This window comes from Peromyscus maniculatus, chromosome 4 (genome assembly GCF_049852395.1).
Source record: "Peromyscus maniculatus bairdii isolate BWxNUB_F1_BW_parent chromosome 4, HU_Pman_BW_mat_3.1, whole genome shotgun sequence".
Lineage (NCBI taxonomy): Eukaryota > Metazoa > Chordata > Mammalia > Rodentia > Cricetidae > Peromyscus > Peromyscus maniculatus.
Genome location: NC_134855.1, coordinates 71,463,560 through 71,480,347, shown reverse-complemented (window position 1 = coordinate 71,480,347; position 16,788 = coordinate 71,463,560). Strand labels below are relative to the sequence as shown.

Genomic DNA, 16,788 nt, shown 5'->3' with positions numbered 1-16,788 from the left:
GGAGAAAACCTCTTCATAGTGCAGGTCCATCCCTGTTCACCAAATCCAAGTGGCTTAGCACAGTTCAGTGACAGTCCCTCCTGACTCTCCAACGTCAGTGCCAGGAATAGACAACATTGTAATGAAAAGCTCTCAGTTTAGATATTTACAGGTTGGTTGGTTGGTTTCACACAGTTTCATTCTATAGCCCAGTGTCTTAGTTACTTTTCTATTGCTGCCAAGAAACAGCCTAGCCACAGCAACTTGTAAAGGAGAGAATTTAGTTGGGACTTGCTCACAGTTTCAGAGGGTTAGTTCATGACCATCATGACAGAACATGGCAGCAGACAGACAGTCATGGTGCTGGAGTGGGAGCTGATAGCTTACATTTGATCCACAAGTAGCAGCAGAGAAAGAGAGAGACTGAGCCTGGTGTGAGCTTTTAAAACCTCAGAGCCCATACCCACTGACACACCTCTACCAACAAGGCCACACCTCCTAATCCTTCCCAAAATGGTTTCACAAACTTCAGACCAAACATTCAAATATATGAGATCATTCTTGTTCACACCACCCCGACTCAGACTAACCTAGAACTCACTGTGTAGCCCAGACTCGCTATGAGCTCTCAGCAGTCCTCCTGTTTTAGCCTCCCAAGTACTAGGATCGCAAGTGTGAGGCACCATTCCTAAATACAGTGTGTCAGTGAAATCACGTGTACATACAGTATTTGATCTTTCTTTAAGCCTTTAGCTCCTAGGGTCAGACATTGCTTTTGACCCACATTTTCACCGAGTGTATGTTGGGTTGAACAGCAATGAAACTCTTTTGTACTTGATCCTATCAGGATTCCTAGCAAAATATGTTTGCTTTCATAGATTATAAGGCCAGCTAAGAAACTTGATATGATTCAGAAGAAAATTTTTTTATTCCTCAGAATTAGCCTTCATATTTTGAGTCTATTTTGGTTATTAAAAAATTAAGGTGGAATTTAGAACCCGTTAAATGTGGGTTTTTACTCATTTCCTAATCTGTTTTAAGCATTATGTAGTGAGACAGAAGAGATGGTAGCAAGCTTGCTTCCTTGTAAAAGACGTCTGTTCCACTGGGCCAGATTGCATATGCCCTGGCTGAGCATCTCCCAATGTAATTCTGAGTACCCGAACTCACTCCCTCACAATCTTTACAGGTCTAAATTTTCCATATTATAATACAGTGTATAATGAAGTTCCAGGGTTTAAACATAGTCAGGAAGCTGGCTCATTGAAATCAGATGGTGATGAATATTTCTAAACAATATTTCTCTGTTTTAAGGAACTAGAATATGAGACCAGGATACTATGGCCAATAAAAATGAAAATGAGAAAAGGATTCTAAAATGATTTTGAATGTCAGTGGAATATATATTCCTTAACCATAACCATACACCATAACCAAAAGGAACTTGGGAAGGAAGAGTTTATTCCATTTTAGAGTTTACAGTCCATCATTGAGGGAAGTCAGGGCAGGAACCTGGAAGCAAAAACTGATGCAGAGGCCACAGAGGAATGCTTGCTCAGCCTGCTTTCTTACAGCACCTGGGACCATCAGTCTATGAGTGACACAGCCCCCTATGGGATGGGCCCTCATGTGTCAATTATTAATAAAGAAAATGCCCACAGGCTTGCCTGAAGCCCAGTCTTATGGAAGGATTCTCTCAGTTGTAGTTCCCCTTCTTAGATGACTCTATCTTGTGTCAAGTTACATAAAACTAGCCAGCACAGATCCAGTTTTTAATTACTTATGTATTGGTGTATCATCTGTCTATGATGCAAAGGAGTAAACCCAGGACTTGGACTTGCTAGGCAAGTTCTCTGACATAGCCTCAACCCTAAATTCATTTTAGCTGACTTACAGAGACATAAAAATGTGCATATTTATGTTGTACTATGTGAAATTTCAATGCATGGTTCTATTGTCCAGATCTGTCTTTTGTCTGTTCACCATAATGATGTGTAAATATTTGAGGAGATGGTGTTTTCAGCTTGGGTGGCTGGGAGGGTGGTATTGCTGTTTGACTGTGGAGAAAGGACGCATAAGGGAGAGAGCACGTTTTACAGATGGTCCAGTTCAGCTGGGGAGGGCCCCACAGCAGACTCACCACAGTCCCCTCTGCTCCGCCTCGCCCTTAGCATGTGCTCAGTTAGAAGTCATGGGAAAACAAGGCAGGTGATTTCTGGTTTTATGACATATAAAAAACCCAACATATCATTTGCTTTTGAGAAAGCCTTTGCATTTATGTCTTTTCTTAAGTAATAATTTAAATGTAAATGTTTCCCAAGTATTAATTTTTAAAATAGCATTTATTTAGCATTATTATTCTTGAACTTGTGATATAGAGTTTTTATTAATAACAATTATTGCTGATAACCATAAAGTTCATGTATTTAAGCAAGTTTTTAAAATTGGTGATTTTTCAAGGTCTGGCTTTTTCTGATATTACAAATGTTAAGGTCCCTCCAGAGAACACTGAATGAATTGAAAGAGTACCAGAAGCAGCATGACCACTACCTGCGGCAGCAGGAGATCCTGGAGAAACATAAGCTCCTGCAGGAGGAGCAGATCTTGCGCAACATCATCCACGAGACTCAGATGGCCAAAGAGGCACAGCTGGGTGAGTCGTGTCCCAAGTGCTCGCAGGTGGGAAATCCACTTCCGGCACACTTGACTGGCAGGCTTTCTGTGTAGCCCGAAAGCAGTATGAAGTTATACTTATGACTTTTCTAGATCTTTTTAAAACTTATCCGTGTGTGCGTGTGTATGTGTTGAGTGTGCCACAATGCATGAGTGGCGGTCAGAGGATAAGTCAGAGGAGAGGAAAACCAGGAGAGTCAGTTTTCACTTTCCACCATGTGGGATCCAGGTATCGAACGCAGGTCATCAGGCTTGGCAGCAAGCACCTTTACCTACTGAGCCATCTCCTAGCCTGACTTTCTTATATCTTTTGGCTTGTTTATTTTTAGTTTATGTATATAGGTGTGTGCCTGCTTGTTTGTGTACCATGTGCTGGCAGTGCCTGCAGAGGCTAGAAATGGGCATGGGATCTCCTGGAGCCAGAGCTATAGGCAGTTGTGAGACCCCCTGTGCGGGTGCTGGGAACTGCACCGGGGTCCTCTGTAAGAGCAGCAAGTGCTTTGAACTACTGAACCATCCTTAACATGCATGTCATTCTCCTGGAGATCTTGGTACAACGCAAATTCTGACTCAGGATGAATGGAGTGGAGTCGAGCTTCTGCCCTCACAATAAACACCACCGCAGGCATCAAGGCACTCCTCTACGGCAGTGCTTCTCAGCCTTCCTAATGTTGCAACCCTTTAATACAGTTCCTCATGTTGTGACCCCCCCAACCATGAAATTATTTTCATTGACACTTCATAACTGTAATTTTGTAACTGTTATGAATCGCAATGTAAATGTCTAATAGCGAACCCTGGGAAAAGGTCGATCAACCCCCAAAGGGGTTTGTGACCCACAGGTTGAAAAATACTGCTTTAAGCAAACACAAAGAAATGTTAGAAACAACATGTGCATACTCTGCCAAAGCAAATGTCCTTTTTCCCCTTGCTTTCCTAAAAACAAATACAATTTTAGAAATAGGAATTTAGACTAGAATTAGTAGGAAATCTTAGCCCAGGTCAGTAGATAAGTTGCAAAGGAGTTCCGAAGTCATTTCCATAGTTGTACGTGGAATCACTCATGTGTATGATTTGTTCATTTGTTTTGGAGAAAGTGATGCTTTATTAGCATCTTTTGAAGTCTGTTTCCCCAAAAATAGAACCACTAATCTAGAGGAACTTAGGTTGGCAAGAGATCAATGATTTGACTGTATTCCGAATATTTTGTTGGTGATTAGATCCCAGGGAACAGATCTGACAACTCAGCAATGGAGAGTAATGTCCTAGAAGGCCTTCGGTTGTTCCCTCCTCTCTTGATGAATATGGTCATCTGGAAGGACTCTTGAGCACTGGACCTTAGCTGTGACCATTTATCACCCATTTTACAGTCCCTCTAATGGTTTATATTTGTCATTTTGAGAATAAAGAATATATTCAGGTTTTAGAATTATTTAGTGATCAATCTGTACTTTGGAACCTGAGCTCTTACATAGACATTTGAAATGAAATTAGAAACTATATACAGCAAATTCTCTCTGTAAAGATAGATGGTGTCTTTAAACCATGTAATCAGCATGAACAGAATGTAATTGCTAGAATAATTAACTAGTGTGGTTAATATCTCCTTGTTTTCTATAGAGAGAAACTGTGACTTTAAAGATTGATTTATAATTATGCATATGTGGGGGGTGGTATGTGCAGCACATGAATACAGGTGTTCTTATCAGCCAGAGGTGTCAGATCCACCTGGAGCTGGAGTTCCAGTGGTTGTGAGCCACCTGGTGTGAGTGGTGAGGACCAAACTCAGGTCATCTGGAAGAGCAGTATGCACTCTTAACTGCTTAACCATCTCTCCAGCCCCGAACTGGGACTTCTTTAATTATTTCATTTAATTAACTATTAATGAGTATTTCTCTGTGTAGATAGCCTGCATACCCCTAAGCTCTAAGAAAGAGGCACAATACTAAAGCTGAGTGACTTACACTAAGAAAAAGCATGCTGTCACTGCATGACCTTGCTTATCATTTGTGTAACTTCTTCTCACCCCAGGAAACCATCAGATATGCCGTCTGGTCAACCAGCAGCATAGTTTGCATTGCCAATGGGACCAACCTGTGCGCTACCATCGAGGAGATATCTTTGAAAATGTGGACTATGTTCAGGTCCTTTTCTTAGTCTCTTCTAGTTCTTACTAACTCACTTATAAATATGTCATGTTTTATTCCTTTGACTTTTTGTAAATTAAATTGCTAAAATGTGTGACTACCATTTAAAGCTTTTAAGATTTTTATTGTCTATTAAATATATGAAGGCAGGTTTTGTTGTAAATTATCAGCTGCATGGATAACAATCTGTTTCTCAAAGTATTAGCACTGTGTCTACGTTCATGCATATTTAATTATTTTCCCCTTTGTTATGGGAGCTAGACTTGAATTGTTACTACTATTTAACTCAGTATTAATTTATCCTTCTAAGGCAATGGTTCTCAACCTTCCTAATTCTGTGACCCTTTAATATAGTTCCTCATGTTGTGGTGATTCCCAACCATGAAATTATTTCATTGCAACTTCATAACTAATTTTGCTACTGTCATGAATCATAACGTAAATATCTGATATATTTGACCCACAGGTTGAGAATCACTGTTCTAAGGCATGACTAAGACCTACATAAAATTTGGGAAAGAGAACCATCTTTTTCCTAAAACCCCATTATGTTGCCCCTCCAAAAATACCAAGAAATTAGATTTCCACCAAAAAATAAAATACTTATTAAGTAGCATTGCTAGGTGTATGCTTTCTCTAACCATCTCTGTATGCATATATACATGACACACACATACTTATCCATACACATGTGTACATGCAGCCATTCTAGCCTGTCTATTTTGCAAGAAAGAATATGTAAATACAATGATACTGAGTGGTGTGAAACTGTTGCTGGGTAAGTGATAGAGGGCGCATGCACAACCAGATTAATGATTATAAAAAAGATAACAAACCAAAACCAGCATTTATCCTATGCTTCATAAGACCCATTGTACATTGTTGTAGAGAAATTTCCAGAGACAAACTGTTAAAATAAGAGTCAGGAAATCATTTCTAGGGAACAAACCATAAGCAAATTTGAGCCCTTTAATTTGAAAAACCCCAGACAACATGAATAGGAATAGTGTCTTAGTTTGGGTTTCTATTGCTGTGTAGAGACACCATGACCATGATAACTTTTTTTTTGTTCGTTTGTTTGTTTGTTTGTTTTTCGAGATAGGGTTTCTCTGTGTAGCTTTAGCGCCTTTTCTGGAACTTACTCTGTAGCCCAGGCTGGCCTCAAACTCACAGAGATCCACTTGCCTCTGCCTCCCAAGTGCTGGGATTAAAGGCATGCGCCACCACTGCCCAGCAACCATGGTTACTCTTATAAAGTAAAATATTTAATTGGGTGGCTTACAGTTTAGATGTTCAGTCCATTATCATCATGGTGGGACATGACAGCATGCAGGCAGACATGGTGCTGGAGAAGGAGTAAGAGTTCTACATCTTCATCTACAGGCAAAAGAAGTGAACTGAGACACTGGGCATGGACTGAGCATATTTGAGACCACAAAGCCCACCTCCACAGTGACACACTTCCTCCAACAAGGCCATACCTACTCCATCAAAGCCACACCTCCTAATAGTGCCACTCCCTATGAGCTTATTGGGGCCAATTACATTCAAACTACCACAAATAATAAGAAACAAAGATATATAGGCCTTTCAGGAGGGGCAGCAACAATCTGGAGCAGATGTTCCTCTGATTTCCATGGACCAGTCACTAGCACTCCTCAGTGTTTGGCTCTCAAGATAATGAATAAAGACACACACCATCTGAGAGTGTATCTCCCTGTTGTAAGCCCACGTATTCTAAGGAGAAAAGAAGAAGGTTTAGAAATGTGATTGAAATCCATCCAGTATGACTTTTGGATGATGTCCTGGTTGTTTCAGAACTGCCCTGGACCAGGGTCCTTTCAGTTTCATCGCTTCTGTATAGCAGAAGAGTGTTTCTAGTCATAAGACTTAGAGATACAAATTTAGCATGCTCAGTCCTTTCTCTCATGTCTTTTCCATCCCTTCCATGGTCCTTTTCTCATTCTCTATATGAAACCAGTAGAACCCTGGTGTCTTGCAGATGTAGCAAATCATTTATCTTGGTTTGGAGGAAAGCTATAGATGTGTGTGGTCCTTCATTTTTCTAGTTTCCCTTCTTTAGCTCTAAAGATTGTATGGCATTAGCAACAGTCTATAACCTCTAAATGGCAGCTACATAAAACCCATAAGAATACCTTAGAAAATTGTATTGTTGTTTTTCATATGTATGAGTGTTTTGCCTGCATATACATAATGTGCATCATATGTGTGCCTGGTGCCTACGGAGAACAGAAAAGGGTGTCAGATTCCCTGAAATTGGAGTTAACAAAAGGTTGTGAGCCGCCATGTGGGTGCTGGGAACCTAAGCAGGTCCTCTGCAAGAGCAGCAAGTGTGCTTAACCTCTGAGCTACCTCTCCATCCCCTAAGAATACTCTCTTCAGCTTCCTTGATTCTAACTATAGAAGTAATTTTATAGAATAATAACCATTTCAGTTTTGGCAAGGGAGAGGAATAAATTGCCTAGTTAGTTAGTCATTGAATCTAACCCATAAAAAAAGGAAGTAAAAGGACAGGAAGATAATCCATGCTTTTCTCACTTTCTATGGCAGAGTTGAATGAAAGTTGTTTACTGCACTTAGTGTCCATGAGAAAATACTATTGGGACATTTACTAAGAAGTAACTGATCCTACTGATTATTGCTAACCTGCCTTCTGAATTTCCATTAGACTTCTGATGAATGTTTGCTAAGTTTTTGGTTTAAGCAAAATCTCCCTCATAACTCCATTTCCACTCACAATTGGATTCAACTTTTCATTTTCTAGTTTGGTGATGATTCATCAACCTCCAGTATGATGTCCGTGAACTTTGATGTTCCTACAAATCAGAGTGATGTCAGTGAGTCTGTCAAGTCTTCTCCTGTAGCCCACTCTGTCCTCTGGGTCTGGGGCCGTGACTCTGATGCATATAGGGTAAGTGTAGAGAATGATAAAGGCCTTTTCTCCAGCAGACATGGTCTCCTAAAGCTGTGGCTGTCCACTGCAGTGATTAATGTGGCCCGACACTGTCCAGCCTTGTGCAGGCACACTGAGTAAACTTACCTTATATGGAAGGCATTCTGTTACAGAATTATGGATCAGTAAGGTCTTCACTGAGTTCCTCACAATCCACTGGGGCAGATAAAAACCCTGATTCCAGTTTTGCATGCTGCGTATAATTACTAGCTTGTGTCTTCTTCACTTATCCAGTCAGTACTGAATGCTAGGCCGGTACTAGGATATAGTAGATAAGCTCTTGCCCTCTTGAAGCTTTATGCTAATGGAAGATGCATACAGTGAATACATTGGTAAATATTCCTAGGCTACCGTGAAGAAATTGTATGTTAGCTAGGTTGTATGCTAGCCAGGACATGAGGACAAAAATGTGTACTTTTTATTTACCATTAAAATTTCAGAATTTAATTGGATGTTTATTTATTCTAACAGTTAATTCAGCCTTTAGATTTAATTATTATATAATACAAATTCCTCAAAGTTAGGATTAGTAGGCTTTTAATACTGTTATTTTATGTAGAAAAATGAACATTTTACAAATTTCTGAAGGAATTGTTGGGAAGATGATATAGGATTGCTTGAGTATTGGAGTTACCTTACTAAAGGGATTATTAAGTTTTGGCATTTGATCAGAGATTTTTGGTTGGGGTTGTTTGTTGATTTTATCCATAGTAGGAGCTTATATGTGCTTTCAAGTACAAGTACAAACTGCACCTCCAAAGGATGTACCCCTTATTATATAAAGTCCAGAGATAGATAGGCCCAGATGACTGCAAGTGGCCAATGACTTATTTCCTTCCTCTCTTATGGTGCCAAGCATGTCATTAATTTCATTTGAAAATTTGATGGGATCTGTCAGCAACTGGAACAGCAAGCCTTTCTGTTCATATGAGGCTGAGACTTGCTTTTCTTTCCAATAATGCCACCAGTCTGTCCTTGTGTTTCATTGGCTCAGCTAACATAGGCCTGCCCTGTACCTAGCCAGTCTATGATGAAGCAAACAGCATAAGTCAGACTAAAAATCTGAATATTGCAAGATCCACCAGAGTGCCCGTATTTATCTGAAAATACTACTTTTCTGTTCAGCCGTTCTTGTATACTGTCTTAGTTGCTCTTCTATTGCTATGAAGTGCCACCATGACCAGGGCAGTTATTAAAAAAGAAAGCATTTAATTGGGGCCTTGCTCACAGTTTCAGAGGTTTAGTCCATTATCATCATAGGAGGGAACATGGCAGCAGGCAGACGTGGTGCTGGAGAAGTAGTTGAGAGTTAACATCCTGATCCTCAAGCAGAGAGAAAGACTCTGGGCTTGGCATGGGCTTTTAAAGCCTCAAAGCCACGCCCCCTCATGACATACTTCCTCCAACATGCCATAATTCCTAATTCTTCTAATCCTTTCAAATAGTGCCATTCTCTGGTGACTAAACATTCAAATATATGAGCCTATGGGGTCATTCTTATTCAAACCACCACATATACCTAAATTATTTTTAATAATTTATATATTTTTATATATAAAATATTTATATTTAATATAGATTTATTTGTCTTATTTTTATGTATATGAATGCTTTGTCTGCTTGTATGTATGTATGTGCATTATATGCATGAAGTGGCCTGTGTAGACCAGAAGAGGGCATCAGATCCCCTGGAACTAGAGTTAGAAATAGTTGCGAACAGCCATGTGGGTGCTGGGAATGAAACCTGGATCCTCTGGAAGAGCAGTCAGTGCTCTTAACCTCTGAAACATCGCTCCAGTCCCTACTATGCCTACAATCTTTTAACAACTCATTAAACATGTTGAAATGTTGAGTCTAAAGTAATCTATGAGAAGATTTGTTTCTTTCATAGGATAAACAACATATTCTGTGGCCTAAAAGAGCAGATTGTACAGACAGCTATCCCAGAGTCCCCCTTGGTGGGGAATTGCCAACATACTTTCTGCCTCCAGAGAACAAAGGACTCAGGCAAGTGCTGATGGATTTGGCAAAGCACCTGATTCTGCATGACTGTCTTCTGGCGGTTCTTTGAAAGCACCAGCCTTGGACTTGAAAGGTTAAGTCTTTGTCTTGAGCTTACCTAAACTTTGAAAATATGAATCTTGTTCCTTTTTCTTATGCCAGGATCCACGAACTGACCAGTGATGATTATTCTTCAGAAGAAGAGGCCCAAACCCCTGACTGTTCCATAACTGACTTCAGAAAAAGCCACACTCTGTCCTACTTAGTCAAAGAATTAGAGGTCCGCATGGATCTGAAAGCCAAAATACCAGATGACCATGCACGCAAAGTAAGGCTCACTTAGGCTGCTGTTAATTGCCGTCCATTCTGGGTGACTTCGGAAGCCTCTTAGATAGAACAGAACCTTGAAGGAAGGTGCTTAATTTGCAGTCTGAGAAACTAAAGTAGCATTAAGAGTTGATGAGGTGACTGAGATGTCAGCCCTGCTTAACAACAGAGCAACAAGAAAAGTTCCCTGGGGCTGCAGTGTGTGGAGTCCTGAGCACTGTGAGTGCCTGTAACCCAGAGTTCTGAAGACGAGAGACAGAACTGTCTAACGGAGGCCATCCTGACTGCTTCCGCTTACTTGTGCCCTCTGAGCCTCCATGGGTTTATGTCATTAAAAGCTTAAAAGTTCTCCTGCTCTGACCTTGTCTCTTGCTTTGGACCTATGTGAGTTCCTTAGGGAATCTATTAATTTGATAGCCATCCAGCAAAATTATGAATAAGTTCTGTTAATACTATTTTCTTTAGTTCTTATTAGTTGTGTATGACTAAGAGTACTTTATTAATATGGATAGATGCATACTCCAGAGATAATGTGTAGATTACCATATTTTAACAAACATAACTACTCTAAAACTACAATGAAAGCATTATCTTCTTATAGGAAAACAAATCATAGCAACTAATTTGGTGGTGTTTTAAACTTAGAATAGTGACTGCTTAAATTTAGTGCATATTCACTAAAGCAGAAAAACAATCATCTACCAGGTTCTTAGAACACAAAAATGACTAAGGCACAACCTTTCTTTAGAGTTGCTCACAAGTACACAAACTGCAGAAGATAAAGTAGCTGAACTGAGGTTTGGTCCTGTCCAGCTGGGAAGAGTGCAGAATTTTAGTGTATCCAGTATTGCATGTTGTTGATTCTGGATAATTTCTCAATGGATTCTACACACATAGGATACCTTTAGTGTGAGAGGGTGTATTACTGAAAAGAGAAACAGGGAGAGAGACAGAGAATGTCTGTGCATCTTTTAACTTTCACAGTTGAAGGAAACTAGAGCATGTATGTAAGCCGATGAATACTTGTTACTGTGGTAATAAACTCATGTTGTATATATGATTATACATCAGTAATTGTTCTTGGGGATATGGAGATGCCTCAGTGGGTTAAGTGTTTGCCACACAAGCATGGGGACTTGAGTTTAGATCCCCGCACCTCTGTAAAAAGCTGAGTGTAATGGCAAGTGTTTATAATCTCCATTTGCTGAGGATGGGTGAAGGCAGGAAGACTCCTGGCTTTTACTGGTCAGCCAGTCAGCAAGTCAGTGAGTTCCAAGTTCAGTGAGACTCTGCCTCAAAAAACAGAGTGACAGAGGAGAGGAAGACACCCTGCATCAACCTCTGGCCTCCACATGTCACACACACACACACACACACACACACACACACACACACACACACACACACACATACAGGAACACACATACACAAAACACACAGTCGCACACAATTAAAAAATAAATGAATGAATGAATGAATGAATGAATGAATGAATAAAATTCTGAGATGCTCATTTAAAGACGGCCATCATAGAAATGCTTCCAAATGTCTTCCCTGTTATTTTCAATTGAATCAGTCTTTCTTTTGATATTTTCAGATTTTGCTTTCCCGTATTAAAAACTATACTGTCCCAGAAGAAGAAATTGGGTCTTTTTTATTTCATGCTATTAACAAGGTAAGTCATTTGTTTGAGGCCTCTAAAGTTTAAATACTTACTTAATTAAAAATTAAAGTTTTTAATGTATTTGTTAAAGAGTCTTCGTACAGCCAGTACTGTACTTCTTACCTAATGGAAGTACTTTGACATTCTCAGCCAAATGCTCCGGTCTGGCTCATTCTGAATGAAGCAGGACTGTACTGGAGAGCGGTAGGAAACAGCACTTTTGCTATCGCCTGCCTTCAGAGGGCTTTGAATTTAGCTCCGCTTCAGTACCAGGACATTCCTCTTGTCAACCTGGCCAACCTTTTGATTCACTACGGCCTTCATCTTGATGCTACTAAGCTGCTCCTGCAAGCTCTGGCCGTCAACAGCTCTGAGGTGAGGCACTCTTTACAGCAACAGCTTGGTTGCAGAATGTGCTTTGTTTTTGTCTAGGATTGATATAAAAAGTGTCAAGTTTTCTTTTCAAGGTAGAGTTTGCATATTATAAGAAAAAAATAGATTTTGTTTTGATTATTACTGACGATAGAGCTCACACTTTAGTAACAGTATATTGCCTCTGAGCTAACATTCATAAAACTGACTAGCTTATTTGAAAGTGCCACATGAACTAATCCCACATGAACTAAGTCAAAGAAGCTATAAAAAATGTGTTTTATATGTACATGTTAGAGAACTTGCTGTTTGATTCCATTCATGTGAACTTCATAAAGGACAAAGTTAATGTGTGCTGGTAGAAGTCATAATATCTCAACAGTGGTTGCTTTAGGGATAGGGTTAGGAACGTCCGGGATACAGGAAGCATTCTAATTGTTTTATATATCATTTTGAGTAGCAGTTACCAAGTAATATTAATATGTAATATGAAATTCATTGAGTTACATATTTAAGACTAGTTACAACTTTTAGTAGTTTTTAATCTTTATAAAGGGGGAAAACTCGTATATATTGTACAGTTTAGAATTGGCTAGTATGAATAAAATGAACAGGTTAGCAGTAACCTTTACAGAACAACCTAAGAAAAGCTCAAAGAAGTATAATGTGAAGGTTTTATGCTTCTCAAAAAACAGCAGCAGTTCATTTGCATTCTGCTGATTTCTTTTTTCTCTTCTTTTCAGCCCCTGACCTTTTTGAGCCTGGGAAATGCTTACCTTGCTCTGAAGAATGTCAGCGGGGCACTTGAAGCCTTCAGGCGGGCCTTGAAGTTAACTACCAAATGCCCAGAGTGCGAAAGCAGCTTGAAGCTGATCCGCTGCATGCAGTTTTACCCTTTTCTGTACAACGTCACCTCTTCTATTTGTCGTGGTAAGCACCTGTTAAATGCCAGAAACATTAGGAGCTCAGTCAGTGTTGTTGTCATGAGTGAAAGAACACAGAGATAGGTTTAGAAACTTCCTCAGGATTTTAGGAAGCCAACACCAGGTATACAGCAAAGAAGTTCATTCATTAATTCCTGGAAATGCCATAGGAGATAAGATTTAATTTGTTTCCAGAATCGTGGTTAAGAAATACTGGCTAAAATATACAGTGGAATTGAGAGATTATGTATTTTCTCCCCCACCCCCCCGAAATTTTTGTTTAACCATAACTGATATTCATGGTAAAGGAAATTCATGAAGTCAGTCTGTGTCATGAGCACAGCTCTATATACTTAGTCCCTGAAACAGCTCCTTGCCTTTCAGAATAGTGTTTCAGCTTTACTGCACTTTTACAATGGTTACCTAGTGGTGCATCAAAGATGTCCCTTCTCTTTAAGTGTGTCTGCCTCAGTAGAACTAGTATGAAACCTTTCTAAAAGTCACATGAACTCTAGTAACCTTCATTATCAGGAAAAGATTGTCTGTTTCACATTCAGCCTTTGAAATATGATAGAAACAGTTTACATGTATGTGGATCTTCAGCACCTACCAAGTGGTAGGTGGAGCAACAGTGGACACTCCATTAATGTCCAGGTTAGAGTGTAATGCTTAGGCAGAGGGCCGGCATTCTAGTTCCTTCAATTTGGATATTCAAAATTGAACAAATCTGACACCCAGTTTATGTGATTTGACTTAGATGATTTATAATAATCTTAAGACCAGAAGCCGGTTTCCCTGATTCACTTTACCAGACTGCCTTAGGATTTTAATGGAATTGGGAATAAATGTACTTTCATTATTAAATACCAAAGTCTCTTAGCAGCATAATAACCTAGGCCAGATGCATATCAGTGTTGTGCATAATATGAATTAGAGTTCTCATGAATAAGGAAGGCCTGGATAGTATTTTAGTAAGAGTAGTCATGTGACCAGCACTAGCATTATACAGATTTATGCCTGAGCCATGCTCTGCCATACTTTCTGATCCCAGCAAAATGACATATCATTACCTATGCAATGAAAGACAATGAAAACTGTCACATACTTGCTGAGAGAATTAAGTGAGGTATTTATAATATAGTAGATAACTGGATAAAAGTCAGCCTTTAGAAATTCATAGTAAGACCAGTGAGATGACTCAGCAGGGAAAGGCACATGCTACCAAATACAAAGACCTGAGTTCAATTCCTATAACCCACATGGTAGAAGAAGAGAACCAGCTCCCACAAGTTGTCCTTCATCTTCCACATGTGTAACAGCATACACACACAAATATGCACATGCTCATATTAAGTAAAAGTGAAATTTTAAAGCAATTTATAGTAAATACCATGTATCCAGAGCTTTCTAAGTGAAAGTGTGCTTCTTGTTCTTATTTCATCCTTTAGATGGTCTTTAAATGGTGGTCTTTACATGACAGTCTTTAGATGATGGTCTTTAGATGGCGGTGGTCTTTAGATGGCAATCTTTAGATGGCAGTGGTCTTTAGATGGCAATCTTTAGATGGCGGTGGTCTTTAGATTATGGTCATTAAATGCCAGTGGCTACCCAAGAAGAGCCTTGTTCTTCTTACTAAGGGTCTTTGATTAGGAGGAACTTATGTCCTTACCTACTTCTCTTACTTCTCTTAAAAATTTGGTTCCTGGAGGTTTATATATATTAGTAACCTTCCTCTAAAGATTGTTTTCCTTTGTATTAATGTCGCATCACATACTTTTGTTCAGCTTTTTGTTTGTTTTGTTTTTGTTTCTTGCATTTTATTCCTATGTCACTTATGTCAACAAAAGGAATTTAGTTATGATGGACTTGTCCCCAAGAGCCTAACTTGTCCAGGAACAATAATGTAAGACAGATCTTTATCAGATATGGAGCATCTGCTAGTCTAGATTATCTCAATGATATCCTCAGGTCCAATACAACTATGAAAGGAAACAATTTAGCTTGGAAGATGGACTGCTATTGTTGAGAGAACTCAAGAGCAAAAACTGGACAAGAGTCAGGCTTCTACCCTTAAGTAACTAGCTGTGTAAATCATGAGGCCTTTGCTCTGATTACTAGAACAGGCTCTCCCCGCAGTTAGTTGGTCTGAGATGGTGATCATGTGAACAGGAAAATGTCTAACCAATGGCATTGCCATAGCATTCCTAGGTGTGAATCTCAGTGATTACTCTGAGTGAATTTGAATCTCAGTGATTGCACAGAGTGAATTTTACTACTGAATTTTTCTTTGTGTATTATTTTAACAAATTACAGTATTTTATGAAGGAAGACTAAAAGGTTGAATTTTTCAAGGTTTTTTATTACTTTGAGAATTGTGTAAAATGTGTTATGATCATATTCACCTTCCCTCCCCAGCTCTTCTCAGAGCCACTCTCTCTCTCTTCCCTTTGTGCCCCATCCCACATCCAGGCCAACTTAGGCTGTCCACGTATTCTTGGATGTGGGATCTTCCACTAGAGCATGGTCAACTTTTCAGAAGCTATACTCTTAGAGAGAGCTGACCCTTTCTCTCCAAGCAGCTCTTTGGCCAGGAAGTGGAACTCCCTGCCCAACTCCCCTAATGCTAAGATTTAGTGTGGCTTGAACTTGCATGGGTCTTGTGCATGCTGTCACAACCACTGTAAGTTCAGATGTGCAGCTGCCCTGCTGTGTCCAGAAGACACTGCTTCCTTGTGGTCATCCACTGTCTTTGACTCTTACTCTTTCCACTCTCCCTTCCACAATGATCCTGGGTCTCTGAAGAGGGGAGAATAGTATATGTGTTCTACTTAGGGCTGAACATTCTAAAGGCTCTTATTCTTTGTTCCTTGGCCAGTTATGGGTCTCTGTGTTGATCATGACCTACTGTAAACAGAAGCTTCTTGAATGAAGGTTAAGAGATGCCTTCATTTATGGATACAATGATAAATCAATAGGAGATGTTTTAATAATGTGTCCATTTAGCAGAATAATAGTAATAGATTCTCTCCTAGGGCCTATGATCTACCTAGTCATAGGTTTGGGGCCCAGTAATGGTGCTAGGTATGGGTTAGGTCTTAAATCTCAGAAAGTGGTTGGTTACTCCCACAGCATTCCTGTCACTATTGCTCCAGTGGCCATGTCTTACCTGGCCAGTCATTACTGTAGTTCACAAGGTTCGCACCTTAGTGAAACTGATGACTACTTTTCTCTTCTGGAAGCATTTGTAGCTCCTTCCAGCACTATTTAAGCTAGTCAGTAGGGCTCATGTTTCCAGGTCAGTACTGTTCTGTGACCCAAGTATGTGATGCCGCTAACAATAGGGCCTTACCGTCAGTGCACCAAGACATGTTTTTATCTAAAAACACTACACCAGATTTTTAGAAGTTAGGAGTAGATATTCTACAGAATAAGTCAGACATAAATATCAACATATCATAGAACATTAGGCAAGTTTCTATACAATACGTTTTTGATAGCCTTTGCAACAATTTCCAAACCGTGCGTATGAATGTCAGTAGCTTGAGATGTACAAATGGATCACCTTGTATTCTTCTTACAGTGTTCTGTGTTTATCACGTGCATTTACAGAAATGTCTCTTTTATAACATTTTTTTCTCTGGGGTTTTAGTCTGTTTTCTGCAGCCAGAATTTCTCTAGATTTATGGCTTGCTGTGCACAGTATTCTGTAATTTAGAGTTTAAAGAAAGA

At 39.5% G+C, this 16,788-nt stretch overlaps 1 protein-coding gene across 4 annotated transcripts in view; it reads left to right on the top strand.

Annotated features, from left to right (window-relative positions):
- The window catches only part of Ttc17 (tetratricopeptide repeat domain 17), a 105,676-nt gene that overhangs the window by 28,486 nt on the left and 60,402 nt on the right, over positions 1 to 16,788 (top strand). For all 4 annotated transcript variants that reach the window (XR_013050606.1, XR_013050605.1, XM_042275781.2 and 1 more), the window contains exons 9-16: positions 2,472 to 2,632; positions 4,684 to 4,796; positions 7,585 to 7,731; positions 9,665 to 9,780; positions 9,937 to 10,102; positions 11,699 to 11,776; positions 11,915 to 12,139; positions 12,880 to 13,066. Coding sequence is in view for 2 of the 4 variants with exons in the window: in XM_042275781.2 (XP_042131715.1) it covers positions 2,472 to 2,632; positions 4,684 to 4,796; positions 7,585 to 7,731; positions 9,665 to 9,780; positions 9,937 to 10,102; positions 11,699 to 11,776; positions 11,915 to 12,139; positions 12,880 to 13,066 (1,193 nt within the window). In the remaining 2 variants the exon portion in view is untranslated. The remainder of the gene's footprint in view (positions 1 to 2,471; positions 2,633 to 4,683; positions 4,797 to 7,584; positions 7,732 to 9,664; positions 9,781 to 9,936; positions 10,103 to 11,698; positions 11,777 to 11,914; positions 12,140 to 12,879; positions 13,067 to 16,788) is intronic.